This window comes from Mercenaria mercenaria, chromosome 19, assembly GCF_021730395.1.
Source record: "Mercenaria mercenaria strain notata chromosome 19, MADL_Memer_1, whole genome shotgun sequence".
Classification (NCBI taxonomy): Eukaryota; Metazoa; Mollusca; class Bivalvia; order Venerida; family Veneridae; genus Mercenaria; species Mercenaria mercenaria.
This window is the reverse complement of record NC_069379.1, coordinates 42,745,851-42,761,539: the sequence shown is the minus strand read 5'-3', so window position 1 is coordinate 42,761,539 and position 15,689 is coordinate 42,745,851. Positions and strand designations below refer to the sequence as shown.

Sequence of the window (15,689 nt, the reverse complement as noted above, 5' to 3'; positions counted from 1 at the left end):
ATAGGATAGAACATTCCAAGTGTGTTTGTGTTTTGTAAAGATGAGTTGAAAGTTAGTACGGCACTTTTTTCGGATAATAGTACTCTATGTCAATGAACATTTATTTACCTGTATATATATTTTTGTTTGAAGTGTAATGAAAGCAGGGAGAAGATAATATTAATAATTATATGAAACAAAAAATCTAGCTTGGGCTTAATAGAGTAGGACATTTTTTTTCTTAACTGACATTAATTCTGTTTTACATGTATGGGGTATATAGATATTATTTATTTTGCAATATGATCATCGGAAGCAGTGGTATTAGTTCATTCTTCATTGATGCTGTGTGATTGTACAAATAATAATTATATGATAATATTATAGATTACTTCTTAGATGTGTAATTTCCCCCGACAGGAGTTGGGTTATTTTTAAAAAAAAACAAAACTGGATGTAGTTTCAGTCAGACAACAGTGGAAAGGAAATTATTTTATATCATAATTTTATGTTTGATTTCCCTTCATGTGAAGGATTACCTGTGTTAAGTATGTTAAACCTTTAACCAAGGTTGTGGAAGTTAATTATATTCTATTATGAAAGTTGGAATCAATATGACATAAAGTGCAGAATTTGTATGAAAAGCGAGATCATGCGGTGAAGATGTATTTTTCGATGTATTTTTCGTAAAGAATGTTGGATTTATAGTCGTAAATTACTGATAAAAGGTAAGCTATCTTGTCATAATCCAAGTAAAGGTGTTTATACTCCTTGACTGAACAAGTACTAAAGACAACCTGGAGAAGAAAGTGCCATAATGACAAACAGGGATGGAATCCCAGACTTCTTGATCTGTGGATGAATATTCAAATCATGTTGCTAAGGGGTTAAACCAAGGTTGGTGGGAGGGGCCTGTTAACCCTTCATTTATCACCACACTTTTATCCGCTTTTACTTTTCACAGCCGGCCAGCTCACTGCAGTTTATTAAGAAAGACTGAAGATTATAGCGGTTGTAAGTTTGGTCCTTAGTTGAATGGAAATCTTCTGTGATTATCAGGATTTACTGCATAATCATCAATATTTGGATAGTCTAATTTTCGTCTTCAGTAGTTTTTGATCCATCTTTCCACATCCCTTAATGTAGACTTACATGTCTCTAATGACTGATGCCAGTCTACCCTTAATGCTGAAATGGTGAAATTACATGCCCAATGCCCATGAAATTAAACAATTTGACAGTATATACAACCTCAAACTGATTTATTTAATAGGGAGAGGAGGGCCAGTGGGGAGGGGGTAGGAGTTGTCATAAACTGGCAAAGGATAAATCAGTACTGTTAACACACTTGGAAACAAGTGCTTCAGAAAAGGGCGCCATTTTTAACCAGACACTGACAAGTATTTTGTCGTCCAGACAAATGGGCCACAGGAGATATTTTTTGGTCACTGGCCACATTGTATAAAAGTTGAATGGTTTTAAGTAAAGGTTTAGTTGAAATTAAAGATAGAAACAAGATTTATACAGGAAGTACTGTGTCAAAGAGACAGTCTGTAAGTTTTACATTACTTAATTAAATAAGGAAAATATATGAGTGAAAGAGAAGAACATTTCCTTGTTTCAAAATCAATCTGATTGATCAGTATGAGTATGACTTATCTAGATGACGTACCTATGAAAATATGTGAGGTGTCATGTAAAAAGGAAACATTTGCTGAAATATCATTCCAAATTTAACCCTTTTCATGCTGGGGACGATTGATTCTGCCTTTACGACCAGTGTAGATCATTATCTGCCTGCACATCCATGTGGGGTCTGAAACTTGGTCAGGTGAGAGGTTCTACAGGGTTTTTATGGTAAAGAATTATCTCAGTGTATTTACTCTCAGAGAGAATATTTGGCCAAAACTGTTAATAAACTGAGATGAGTAAACAGATGAAATTTTAAATTCCATGAGATTGCATGTTCCATTTTGACATAAAGGTACATTATTCAACAATGCTATTTTTGGTTACTTTTATAGATAAAGGCTGTGGTATATGCTTTGGCCTTCTGGTAATTTTTCAGTTAATGTTTGCACCTTGTCTTTCGAATATTCGTTTCTGTAATGTGAGTAAGTTGTCAGTTACTTGTTTAGCAGTCAGGATTGACTTTGATTGCATTTCAGAAGTTTTTGTGATCCAGGCAGGCAAACCTCTTTCAAGAAATTTCAGCTTTCTATAAATTCCACAAAACCACTGGCTTTCTCACACACAGCTCAGCAGTTGTTTGGAAATTCCTCAAACAATCAGAGTAAAAAATCTCCAAGATAAATTTGTAAATTAGATTACAGTTGGGTACATCTGGTAGAGGAATATGCTGTACTAGAAAATCATCGATGTTTGTGGGGGACTACTTTTCCTGGATATATGGACTACTTTCCCCAAACTTGGGGAGTACTTTTCCTGGATTTGGTGGTTGTGTCAGTCCACAAGAATAAATTTCAAGAAGCAGTTAAAATGCCCTTTGATGATTGAATTTCATTTTATCTTCAAAAGATTGAAGTCTATAAACTACTGCAGGCACAAAGCCTCTTTATGCCATAATCATAAAATTTTATGTCCAAGAAGTTAAATGGTTTTGTTGTACTTTGCAAATAAATGTATTTATTCCAATAAAAGTTGAAATGGTTTGGAGATGAAATGGCTTGATAAGGGGTAAATAGTTTTAAAAGGGCATGGAGTCTAAGGTTTTGTCTCATATGGAATTACAGGAGTGTCTACCCAAAAATCAAAAAAGGGAAAAGTGTCATTAGAAAATACACTGTACACTGCAGCGCTCTGGTCGTGGATTCAAAGCCCAAAGAAACTATGCATAAAGCTGACACCAGTTGGGGCTCATGTGCAGTGTGCTGTATTAGATAAGAGAACGTGTGAGTTGGGAAGTTTGATATCTTAGGATGTTAAAAAAAAATACTGTGGAACAACAGAATCATTGTTTCAAAATGTGGAGTTATGTGAGAAGGAATGTAGTTTTGCTCTCTTGAAATGACATCCTGATGAGGTTTTTCCATGAGTAAATTCACATTGAGTAATTTGTAATGACTAGTTGATTCATATCTTCTATCTTTGGAAAAATATAATTTTCTGACGAATGGGTCAAACTGAGTGAGAGACCAATCTCAGAATGCTGTTAGCCTTTCCATTGGTCAATTTCTAATTTGTGCTGAGAAACAAGCCTTTCCATTAGTCAGTTTCTAATTTGTACTGGGAAACAAGTCTTTCCATTGGTCAATTTCTAATTTGTACTGAGAAACAAGCCCTTCCATTGGTCAATTTCTAATTTGTACTGAGAAACAAGCCTTTCCATTGGTCAATTTCTAATTTGTACTGAGAAACAAGCCATTCCATTGGCCAATTTTTAATTTGCACTGAGAAACAAGTCTTTCCATTGGTCAATTTCTAATTTGTGCGGAGAAACAGCCAATCAGATTAATGGGTTTGTAGACTGGTCTTTAAACTATGTTTTATCACCTTTGACTCCAATCACATTTTATTATGATTGATGAGGCATCAGACCCCTGCAGGGCTCTTGTACAGTTTTTCACCCAGAAATAACACAGAACCTACCATGTTCAGTTTAGCTATACAGAGTTAATTTCATCCCGTCAGGAATGATTAAACCTATTCTGGGACAGATTACCAACTTATTGCACCTGTGGAGCTTTGTTTAGAAGATTTAGGAGTATTTATGTTACCTGTAATGTGAAAGTGATGAGCAGTGTAAAATTGCTGGAAACAGTGGATTGCTTTGTTCTAAATTCTAACCTTGGAAAAAGAAAAGCAAAATTCTGTTTAAGGTTGTGGACCTTGAAATGACAATTGGCATTTTCAGGTTGGTAAGGGCTCGGTGACCTAGATTTCCTCTTGTTATTGTGGTCTGAAGTCCTACTTTTTCTGCAGCAAATACAGTTCTAAATAGGAGGAATCCTGATACCCTCCACCCCCACCACTACTACTTATCAACTTCGACTTAACTACTATCCCTGGCAACAGAATATTACACTAGCAAACAGGTCATCAAACACTCTAATCTCGCACTAGTCAGCAGGGCCCCAAAGGCCATGATCTCACACTAGTCAACAGGGCTCATAAGATCATGGTCTCCCACTAGTCAGCCCTAATCTCGCTCTAGTCAACAGGGCCCCAAAGACCCTAATCTTGCACAAGTCCACAGGCCCCAGAGACCCTCAGCAGGGCCCCAGAGATCCTCATACTTAATGTAAATGAATGTGTTGATCAAGGTAGTATGCATGTATTATTATAGTATATGGACTAAATTGTATTGTTGTTGTACTAGAAGGTCAAATAGAAAGAAGACAGCCAGTATAAAACTGCCTATCTGTATGTGTTAGATAGGTGTAATGTTACAGCTTTATTTGACAGGAGTCTTCAATCATCCAGATAATGTACTAGAGAAAATATGGAGGGATGTTACAAAAGTTAAATGTAGATAATATTATAATTTTTCTGTGCACTTGTATCTTTGTAATCGAAAATTGTCAATTTGTATTTGAGTAACTTGTGTTCTTAGATAACTGAAAATGGTCTTCTTGTATCTGGATAATTAAAAATGTTCTTTATGTACCTACTAAGGTAATTGAAAGTTGTCTTCTTATATAGATAAGTGAAAACCTAGATAATTGAAAATTGTATTCTTTTATCTAGATGATTGATAACTTTTATTCTTTTATCTAGATGATTGAAAGTTATCTTCTAGTATATGGATAAATGAAAACCTAGATAATTGAAAATGCTGTTCTTGTTTCTAGATAATTGAAAATGTTGTTCTTGTATCTAGATAATTGAAAATGTTGTTCTTGTACCTAGATAATTGAAAATGCTGTTCTTGTACCTAGATAATTGAAAATGCTGTTCTTGTATCTTGTATCTAGATAATTGAAAATGCTGTTCTTGTACCTAGATAATTGAAAATGCTGTTCTTGTACCTAGATAATAGAAAATGCTGTTTTTGTACCTAGATAATAGAAAATGCTGTTCTTGTATCTAGATAATTGAAAATGCTGTTCTTGTACCTAGATAATAGAAAATGCTGTTTTTGTACCTAGATAATAGAAAATGCTGTTCTTGTATCTAGATAATTGAAAATGCTCTCCTTGTATCTAGATAATTGAAAATGGTTTTCTTGTATCAGGATAATTGAAAATGGTCTTTGTATATCTGGATAATTGAAAATTGATCTTCTTTTGTCTGGATGATTGAAAATTGTTTTCCTGTCTCTAGATTATTGAAAATTGTTTTCCTGCATCTAGATGATTAAAAAATGGTCTTCTTGTAACTGGATACTTACATGTTTGAAATTTTCCTCATCATAAAAGTTTTGTATGTAAGCAGGTTTCTGAGAAACTATATGACCAAGTGCTAATAAACATTACTCATGTCTTCGGCAAAGTGAGACAACCTTCCAGGACAAGTTACATAACTCTGGCTTACATTTTAACAGAATTATGCCCCTTTTTCAACTTAGAAAATTTTGCTGAAGTTTTTGTAAGTAAGCTAGTATTATGTGGAAGGGCTTCAAATAGTCAAGTGTGCTGTCTAATTTTTGTTTGGTCTTATATTGACAGTAGTCATCTTGAATCTAGATAATTTACAGTAGTCTTTTGGTGTCTACATAAATCTTTATACAAGGAGTGGAGTTTTGAATGTGTTAAGCATTTTTGCTTCCTCAAGCTTCAAACTCTAGACCTCTAAATTGGTACTTGTATTCATAAACATGTTCTGTACTGACAAACAAGCAACAAGCTTAATAACTAAAAAGCAAATGACTTCAAATTACTTGCCCCTCATCGATGTGGGTTTGAGCCTCACTTGGGGCTTAGAATTCTTCATGTGAGGAAGCCATCCAGCTGGCTTACAGAAGGTTGGTGGTTCTACCCAGGTGCCAGCTCGTTATTCAGTAATGCACGGAGGAGCACCTGGGTTTTCCTCCCACCATCAAAGCTGGAAAGAGTCACCATATGACCTAAAATTTTGCTGGTGCGACGTTAAACCAAACATACAAAAAAAAAGAAGAAACCAAGAATTAACACACCTAATCAGATGATTCAGAATGCAAATATAATACCTGCCTGAAACAATGATAATATACACAGTGGTTCCTGTTTGCTGTGGGATTGTGCATTTGTTTCATTCAGAATTTAGGAAAAGTGTTAAGGCAGAGTTATTCATGACATAAATATCTGTAGAGATGTTATGTAGTTGATTACTTGTTATTATTACTTGGGTTATGATAAATGCACCAATGCTCTGGTACTGATAGATACCTGTAGAATGTTAGTGTTGACATGAAGAATTACTGGAGGATTAATGATGGTGTAGTCACAGCCTAATAGCATATTTTCTGATTGGAATTATTTAAAATGAGGTAACAGAACCAGGCATTATCATCCATGTATTTGTGAAAAGTTTGGTAAATGGAACAATATAGTATTGTGGTTTCCAATATGAAGTTGTCCCTTTTTAATAATATTACCCCATTTGTTGGGAGTTTTTAAATCTTTCCCTGTTGGAGTGAGTTATAATCATACATCAGAGCGGAGATAAGGTTCGAGGGCTTAAGATTTGAAGAAGGTAAGATCATGTGACACAATATATTTTACAGAAAATCGTCTTTTCTATTTTCAGATTCTGAAAATCGACCCCAAACGGGGGTTACCTAGCAACTTTTCCACTATTGAATACTGAAAAGAAACAAAGCAAGATGGCAACGCTATCCTTGAAGATAAGCATTGTGGGTAACAACACGGTGAAGACGATGCAATTTGAGCCATCCATGTTAGTATTTGACGTCTGCCGTATTATCAGAGATCGTCTCCTAGAGGCTGGAATACCCCACCCACCTGGAAATCGTAAGTTACTCTTTTATTAACTGTTGGATGAACTTTACAGCCAGTTAAAGCAACTCTTGCAGATACTTACTTACTATAAAATAAGTTAATTTTTTTGCCAGGCTGGTGGTCGCCTTGGTTTAAAAAACTAACCATGTCCCATGTGGTTCGGGGACAAGTTGGGTTTGAGAAGAAGTTACTAATAAGGATCAAGCACATAGTTTTTCTGTATCTCTGTTATTCCAACAGATGTGAAATTTTAAATTACATACCTCATATTTTTTTTTTATTGAAAGATATAAATGAGCTGTGAAACCAGAATTTTTAGTCCCTGTTTGGTGCCATATAACCTCTACTATATTGGTGCAGATCAAATTATAAACTTGTGCAGAATGGAGTAAACCATTGCAACACTTGAAATGATAAACTTTACAGTCACATATACATTTTATAGCAAACTTGGCTGAAATGAACATGTTGAAAAATTTCATCCAAACTTCGGTATAGTAGCTTTAAAACTGTAAGCAGCAGTTTCTAGTTTCTGCCAAAGTATTTTCAAGTTCTTGCTAAGCATATGAACAATATGTTTGATTGTCCTGTCATGACACCAGAGTGACACCAAAGTGACACCAGTCCACAGAACAACTGTCCAACAATATTCAGTTTCATTTAAAAGGGGGAAAAAAAAGTTCAATGGTGAGAAATGTAATCCATGTCAGTTACTGATTACTTTAAATGAGCTCAATTTTATCATACTGAAAATGAGTAGCTTTCCTTGGGCACAGCATGACAGATTTTGATTTGAAAATGGAGATGAAAATGAGCAGAGCCGTGCCATGAGAAAACCAACATAGTGCTTTTGCGACCAGCATGAATTCATTCCAGCCTGCGCATCCGGGCAGTCTGGTCAGGATCCATGCTGTTCGCTAACGGTTTCTCTAATTGCAAATCGGCTTTGAAAGCGAACAGCATGGATCCTGACCAGACTGGGCAAATGTGCAGGCTGGTCTGGATCCATGCTGGCCGCAAATGCAATATATTGGTTTTCTCATGGCGTGGCTCAGCATGCATTTTGTGTGTGGGTCTGGAGTAGAAAAAACTTGCAATCAAGCCGGTTTAGGTTTCTAATTTGCCTTTTAGAACGATTATGTCATATTTGCATTGGACAATAAAACGTCAATATTTTCAGTATTCATGAAAAAAATATGATTCAGAATGCAGATAAAGATTTGATGGAATTACCAGGGGGGTTTATAACTGCTTTGTGATGAAGAAATAAAAAGGTTTAGGATAGATTTCCCTAGAAACACAGACCACCAGGAACAATTTTCTTCCCTGCTGGACCTACATGGGGATGGAGTGAGGGTGGGGGATGATCGAGGAGGATCTGGCCTTTAGATATTCTTGTTTACATAACTTCATCATTTAAAGGCATGTACGTGAAACTTTTATCCTCCAGTACACTTTCACAGACAGTTCCGTTCGATGTATTGATGCATATAGAGCGGTTTGTTATGGTTTTAAGATTTAAATAATAACACCCATTTTGCTAATTTTTCACCTCTTAATTATCTAGGATGCCCCAGTTTCCAGTTTATTTGACTGACAGCTATATTTTGAATGTACTAGTTTCCAGTTTTGTTGATGGTCCTCCATTATCAGGATGCTCCTGTTTCCTGTTTCGTTGCCAGACTGCTATATTTAGGATGCACTTTGTTGCCAGACAGATGTATTTATGATATACCTGTTTCCAGTTTTGTTGCCAGACTGCTATATTAATAATGAACATGTTTCCAGTTATGTTGCCAGGCTGCTGTATTTATGATACACCTGTTTCAAGTTTTGTTGCCAGACTGCTATATTAAAGGTGGATATTCAGATTTTGGCCATGTAACGGATTTGTTTGAAACTTTAGCATCTGATCATTTACACTCATTTATGTCCACTTAACACTTAATACAAATTAGATTTTCACTGGAGGTATTTTTAAAATTTCATTTTCCTATCCTGGTTGCCCAACCAAGATAGAGTTATTTGATCATAAGTATAAATTTGATAAACATACTTTGCCTAAGGAAATGTATAAATATTAGACATATTGTAATATATTTATAAAGTATTTGCATTAAAAATTATGTATTTAGATGGAAGTCATTAGAAACGCAAGTTTAAAAAATTATTATTACCTCCCTTTGCCTATCTTGGTTGCGCAACCAAGATAGATTGGAAATAAATGAATTCAGAAGCTACACACAGCTTTTAAACTTGCATTTTGGTTCAGATTGTTCAATAGTTGATATGTCTATCAAATGCAAATGTAAAACTAGACATTGTATCGAAATAAAAAGAAATACCCAGCTTTTTATATTCTTTCATATTAAAGGGGAGTAATTACAAAATTTTATAAAAATAATAAAATATACATTTCAAATAGAAATCTAACTCTGTGTAATCGGTCTTTTTGTTCCTTAAATAATTCTCTACCAGAATATACAAAAAGTAAAAAATGTCATTAAATGTTGTTTAAATGTGATTGACCACCTTTAAGGATACACCTGTTTCCACTTTTGTTGCCAGATGGATATATTTAGGATGTGCCCTGTTTCCACTTTTGTTGCCAGACTGCTGTATTGAGAATGCACCTGTTTCCAGTTTTGTTGCCAGACTGTTATATTTAGGATGAATCTGTTTCCAATTTTGTTGCAACACCGATATATTTAGGATACACCTGTTTCCAGGTTGTTGCCAAACTGCTATGTTTAGGATGAACCTGTTTCAAGTTTTGTTGCCAGACTGCTATATTAAGGATGAACTTGTGTCCAGTGCTATATTTAGGATGCATCTGGGTCCGGTTTTGTTGCCGGACTGTTATATTTAGGATGAACGTGTTTCCAGTTTGTTGCCAGACTGCTATATTTAGGATGTACCTGTTTCCAGTTTTGTTGCCAGACTGCTGTATTTAGGATGACCCTGTTTCCAGACTGCTATATTTAGGATGTACCTGTTTCCAGTTTTGTTGCCAGACTGCTGTATTTAGGATGACCCAGTTTCCAGCTTGTTTCCAGACTGCTATATTTAGAATTTACCTGTTTCCAGTTTTGTTGTCAGACTGCTGTACTTTTTCCAATTTTGTTGCCAGACTGCTGTATTTAGGATGCAACACTATATTTAGGATGCACCTGCTTCCAGTTTTGTTGCCAGACTGCTATATTTAGGATGCACCTATTTCCAGTTTTGTTGCCAGACTGCTATATTTAGGATGCACGTGCTTCCAGTTTTGTTGCCAGACTGTTATATTTAGGATGCACCACTATATTTAGGATGCACCTATTTCCAGTTTTGTTGCCAGACTGCTATATTTAGGATGCACTTGTTTTCAGTGCTTTGTTCGGTTGTCAGACTTTTGTCTTTGCAGGATGTACCTATTCTTTGCTTCTGTTCTACAGTACCAAGGAATGCCCACTGAAATGAGAGACTCGCGGCTTCTGCATCGTTTTCGCATTTTGCTCATTTGTTGTGTAATAGTGCAATAAGACTGTATCTTTGAGATGATTGGCTGAAGACTTGATACGGTTTGAATGTTGCATGTCTGTTCTTTTAATGATCTGGAATTTCTGAATATCAATTAGGGCTTTGTAAATCGATGCATAATATAAACATTAAGGAAGAATGAATCTCGAATTAATGCTCAGTTTTATGGGGATTTTTGGGAGCATGCAAACATCGTTTTTTCCAAAGGAAATTTGTCTGTATTCCAATTTAGAGAGAAAAGTAAATTGATTCAGTTTTGATGATGTTTGTATATGCGTGTATAATATAGTATGAAGAGAAAAATATACAGAAAAATGAAGAGTGACAAGCAAAAATGGTCACGCAATGGTGCTATTAAACCATGATGCTTTTTTTACCAAGATCACCAGAATTGGCTTTTTATGGAACTTCTTACAATTTTGAGAAACTTACTAAATTGAATGACTTTAGCTGTTAACAAATTACTGTTACATAAATTTTAGCACTTGTCAAGAAAGATTTAGATAATGTTGCACTACTCTTTGCTTTTCTGGTTATTTTTATGCCCCCGAAGGGAGGCATATAGTTTTTGAACCGTCTGTCGGTCTGTCGGTCTGTCCGCAATTTTCGTGTCCGGTCCATATCTTTGTCATCGATGGATGGATTTTCAAATAACTTGGCATGAATGTGTACCACAGTAAGACGACGTGCAGTGCGCAAGACCCAGGTCCGTAGCTCAAAGGTCAAGGTCACACTTAGACGTTAAAGGATAGTGCATTGATGGGCGTGTCCGGTCCATATCTTTGTCATCCATGGATGGATTTTCAAATAACTTGGCATGAATGTGTACCACAGTAAGACGACGTGCAGTGCGCAAGACCCAGGTCCGTAGCTCAAAGGTCAAGGTCACACTTAGACGTTAAAGGATAGTGCATTGATGGGCGTGTCCGGTCCATATCTTTGTCATCGATGGATGGATTTTCAAATAACTTGGTGCGCAAGACCCAGGTCCGTAGCTCAAAGGTCAAGGTCACACTTAGACGTTAAAGGATAGTGCATTGATGGGCGTGTCCGGTCCATATCTTTGTCATCGATGGATGGATTTTCAAATAACTTGGCATGAATGTGTACCACAGTAAGACGACGTGTCACACGCAAGACCCAGGTCCGTAGCTCAAAGGTCAAGGTCACACTTAGACGTTAAAGATCATTTTTCATGATAGTGCATTGATGGGCATGTCCGGTCCATATCTTTGTCATTCATGCATGGATTTTAAAATAACTATGCATGAATGTGTGACACAGTAAGACGATGTGTCGCGCGCAAGACCCAGCTCCGTAGGTCAAAGGTCCTAAACTCTAACGTCGGCCATAACTATTCATTCAAAGTGCCATCGGGGGCATGTGTCATCCTACGGAGACAGCTCTTGTTAACGTTGTTATTTTGACAGTTTCGTTCTAGAGCTCTTGCCAAATGCATTTGTGAGACTTATATAGCATATGTCACTTTACTTAGTTAAAGCATGGAAAAAAATATCATAGCATGTTTTTTGATAATAAAACTTCTTTTTAATCGCTAAAAATTGCTGTTACATAATTTTTAAGTGCCATGGAATCTTATAAAAGAAAATGGAAATGCAACAAGTATTTCAGAAATAATGCTTTCTGCACAAACTTTTGATACATCAACTTGTTGCTGTTATGTCGATTCTTGTTTCAGCGCTATAAGAGCATATCTTTTCTTGGATTATTTTCCGAATTACTTCGTTTATGCTCTATGCCAAAAATTGGTCTTCAGAAAGAAAATGCTGTTGTGGACGCCTCATGAAAAATTCATGCGAAAGTATGCGAATAAAGGGAAATTGAAGCTGTTACAGTACTGTATAATTTACTAAATTGTTAGTTCATTATATCTGACATTTTCCTATCACATTTGATATTTCTAAGCATAGGTTATCTGATGGGAAAAGCCGAAGTGAGGAATATGTTAGAATGGGTGAGGTTTCACAAAATGGCGGCGTTTTTGTTGCAGTAAAAAATCTTAGGGATGGGGTTGGTTCTGAGTGTGGCACTATGAATGGTGAGGGGGATGCTGGGTTGGTGCTGGGTCAGATACATACGCAGTGAAATCGTTATTAATCCTTACCATGCTAAATTTCTATTATAGACTGGTCCATCTTCCAATTTGGGCAGTACCATTTATCATTTGAAAGCTGATCTTGGTCTGCACTGGTCGCAAAGGCAGAATCACTTGCCGCCAGCAGGCTAAGGGTTAATTGAAAAGAAATAAATTGGGGGATCAACAAGTTTATTCACTCATTTGGGTTGTAAAATACTTGCTGTTCTGTTGCAAGAAATTATTCTGCAAGTTCCATTCCCATTCTTGCATCTGAGTATGATTTTTCAATACAGCAGTTTGTACTTTACTTCTATATACTCTGTTTAAAGCAAATTAAATAAATTAGAGAAAATTGTTGTGGACTTGCTTGAAATTCCATTAAAATGAAATTATAAAAAAAAGTCATACCAGTGTAGTGGCTAATCTGAGCAGATCTCTGCATTCTAAACTGCACAAATATGACGGCAATTTGATTTAGAAATTAATCGGTTTAAGCAAACTATTTAATAGAATAAATACCAGAAGAAGTGCTCTTTTGGGGCACATGAAGATCAATATTAATTAGGAAAAGTGAACAATATTTCAGAATATTCCATCTTTTATGACCAATAATTATTATAAGCTACAGTTAGAGGTCCAGATCGGAGAAGAATTACCAGTGATTGACCCATTACGACTCATTTTTGCCACTTTAGGCAGGATGTATTGTTACAGTAACGTAAAATCATTAAAATTTTGTCGATATAGAAATTTTGTAATTTTTGTATGATTGTAGACATGAATTCACAGATTTAAAATCTTAAATATAATATCAAAGAGATTCTTTATTTTCATTGCGATTTTTATTTTGTGCATAGACAAGAGTTACAAAATTTACGAAAATTAAATCGGCTCGATTAATAATGATTTCACGGTATCATCAGAGTCAATTAAGGGAGATACTGAGAAGATGGTTCACTTTCCAAACATGGTCATTGTGTAGATCGTGTTACATGTCATTATTGGGCTGTTTAATGAATGAAATGGGAGCTGCTATTTAGTAGGAAGATGAGTGTAAATTTCAATCGAAAATTACTGTTTTGTACATAAGTGGATTAGAATATTGCTTTTGATTTCATATATTAATTTTCGGGCCAGTACAAGCTAAAAACAGATTGAAAATCAGGAAGAAATATTATTATTTTTAGCTCGACTATTCAAAGAATAGTCTAGCTATTCTACTCACCCTGGCTTCGGCGTCGGCGTCACACCTTGGTTAAGTTTTTGCATGCAAGTACATACAGCTATCATTTAAAGGCATATAGCTTTGAAACTTATTTATTCTTTTTCTAGGTCAGTTACCAACCTCACTGGGTCAAGTTCCATAACTTTTAACATGTATTTTGAGCCAATTATGCCCCCTTTTGGACTTAGAAAATTCTGGTTAAAGTTTTACATGCAAGTTACTATCTCCAAAACTAATGCAGATATTGAATTGAAACTTCACATGTGTCTTCGGGGTTATAAAACTAGTTGATAGCACCAAGTCCCATAACTCTGACCTTCATTTTGGCAAAATTATGCCCCTTTTGTACTTAGAAAATTTTGGTTAAAGTTTTGCGTGCAAGTACATACAGCTATTACTAAAAGGCATATAGATTTGAAACTTATTTTTTCTTTTTCTAGATCAATTACCTACCTCATTGGGTCAAGTCCCATAACTCTGACATGTATTTTGGCCAAATTATGCCCCCTTTTGGACTTAGAAAATCCTGGTTAAAGTTTTGCATGCAAGTAAATACAGCTATTACTAAAAGGCATATTGATTTGAAACTTATTTTTTCCTTTTCTAGATCAATTACCTACCTCACTGGGTCAAGTCCCATAACTATGACATGTATTTTGAGCAAATTATGCCCCCTTTTGGACTTAGAAGATCCTGGTTAAAGTTTTGCGTGCAAGTACATACAGCTATTACTAAAAGGCATGTTGATTTGAAACTTATTTTTTCTTTTTCTTTAAATTGAAACTTCACATGTGTCTTCGGGGTTATAAAACTAGTTGATAGAATCAAGTCCCATAACTCTGACATGTATTTTAGGCAAATTATGCCCCTTTTTGGACTTAGAAAATCCTGGTTAAAGTTTTGCGTGCAAGTACATACAGCTATTACCAAAAGGCATATAGCTTTGAAACTTATTTATTCTTTTTCTAGGTCAGTTACCAACCTCACTGGGTCAAGTTCCATAACTCTTAACATGTATTTTGAGCAAATTATGCCCCCTTTTGGACTTAGAAAATTCTGGTTAAAGTTTTACATGCAAGTTACTATCTCCAAAACTAATGCAGATATGGAATTGAAACTTAACATGTTTCTTTGGGGTTATTAAACTAGTTGATAGCATCAAGTCCCATAACTCTGATATGCATTTTGGTCAAATTATGTCCCGTTTCGAACTTTAAAACTCTTTTGATATTTAACATTTTGGGTAATAATTTCCTGCTTCTGTGACAATATTTCGAATAGTCGAGCTTGGCTGTCTTACGGACAGCTCTTGTTAACCTTTACCCTGCTGAATTTCTAAAATGAACTGGTCAGTCTTTCAATTTGGGTAAGTCCATTTATGTTTCTCACTGAAAATTTACTGACTGAATAGCAAACAGGGCAGATTATCAGCCTGCACGTCCAAACACTATGCAGACCATGATCAGCCTGCATGGACATGCAGGCTGATCTTGATCTACACCGGTCACAAAGGCTTGCCGCTAGCAGGCTAAAAGTTAATATGTGTCTGAAATGGGACATGATCACCTGTGATGGCAGTTGGGTTGTAGCCTGCTGGCGTCTACTAAAGTTGTCCGCTGTCGAACTTTATGAGCAATTCTTACCCAATGTTTTTTGTTAAGAAGAAGTGACAAGTACTTGCGAAAAGTTTTCAATCATTTGTAGAGGTATACAACTTCCAGAAAGTTGAAGTAACTAATTCAGTACATCAAAATTAATGTTAAAAAGAATGATAATACTGAATATAACAATAATCTTGTCACAATGATTTGAAATTCAATTCTGTAGCAATCATTTTTAGAACTATTTTAAATATCTCACATTTCTTGATGTGTGCATGTTCCCCATATTTTTTGAGAAAATTAATGTGATCTTCCTTAGTTGTCTGTGGTTCTTGACAAGATTCCAGGATTTGAGGGAATCAAGT

The 15,689-nt window shown here is 35.6% G+C and overlaps 1 protein-coding gene across 1 annotated transcript in view; it reads left to right on the top strand.

Moving 5' to 3' along the window:
- The window catches only part of LOC123542281 (talin-1-like), a 162,709-nt gene that overhangs the window by 33,441 nt on the left and 113,579 nt on the right, over nucleotides 1–15,689 (top strand). Inside the window, exon 3 of the mRNA XM_053531326.1 lies at nucleotides 6,667–6,890. Within this exon, the coding sequence (XP_053387301.1) occupies nucleotides 6,743–6,890 (148 nt within the window). The 5' untranslated portion in view covers nucleotides 6,667–6,742. The remainder of the gene's footprint in view (nucleotides 1–6,666; nucleotides 6,891–15,689) is intronic.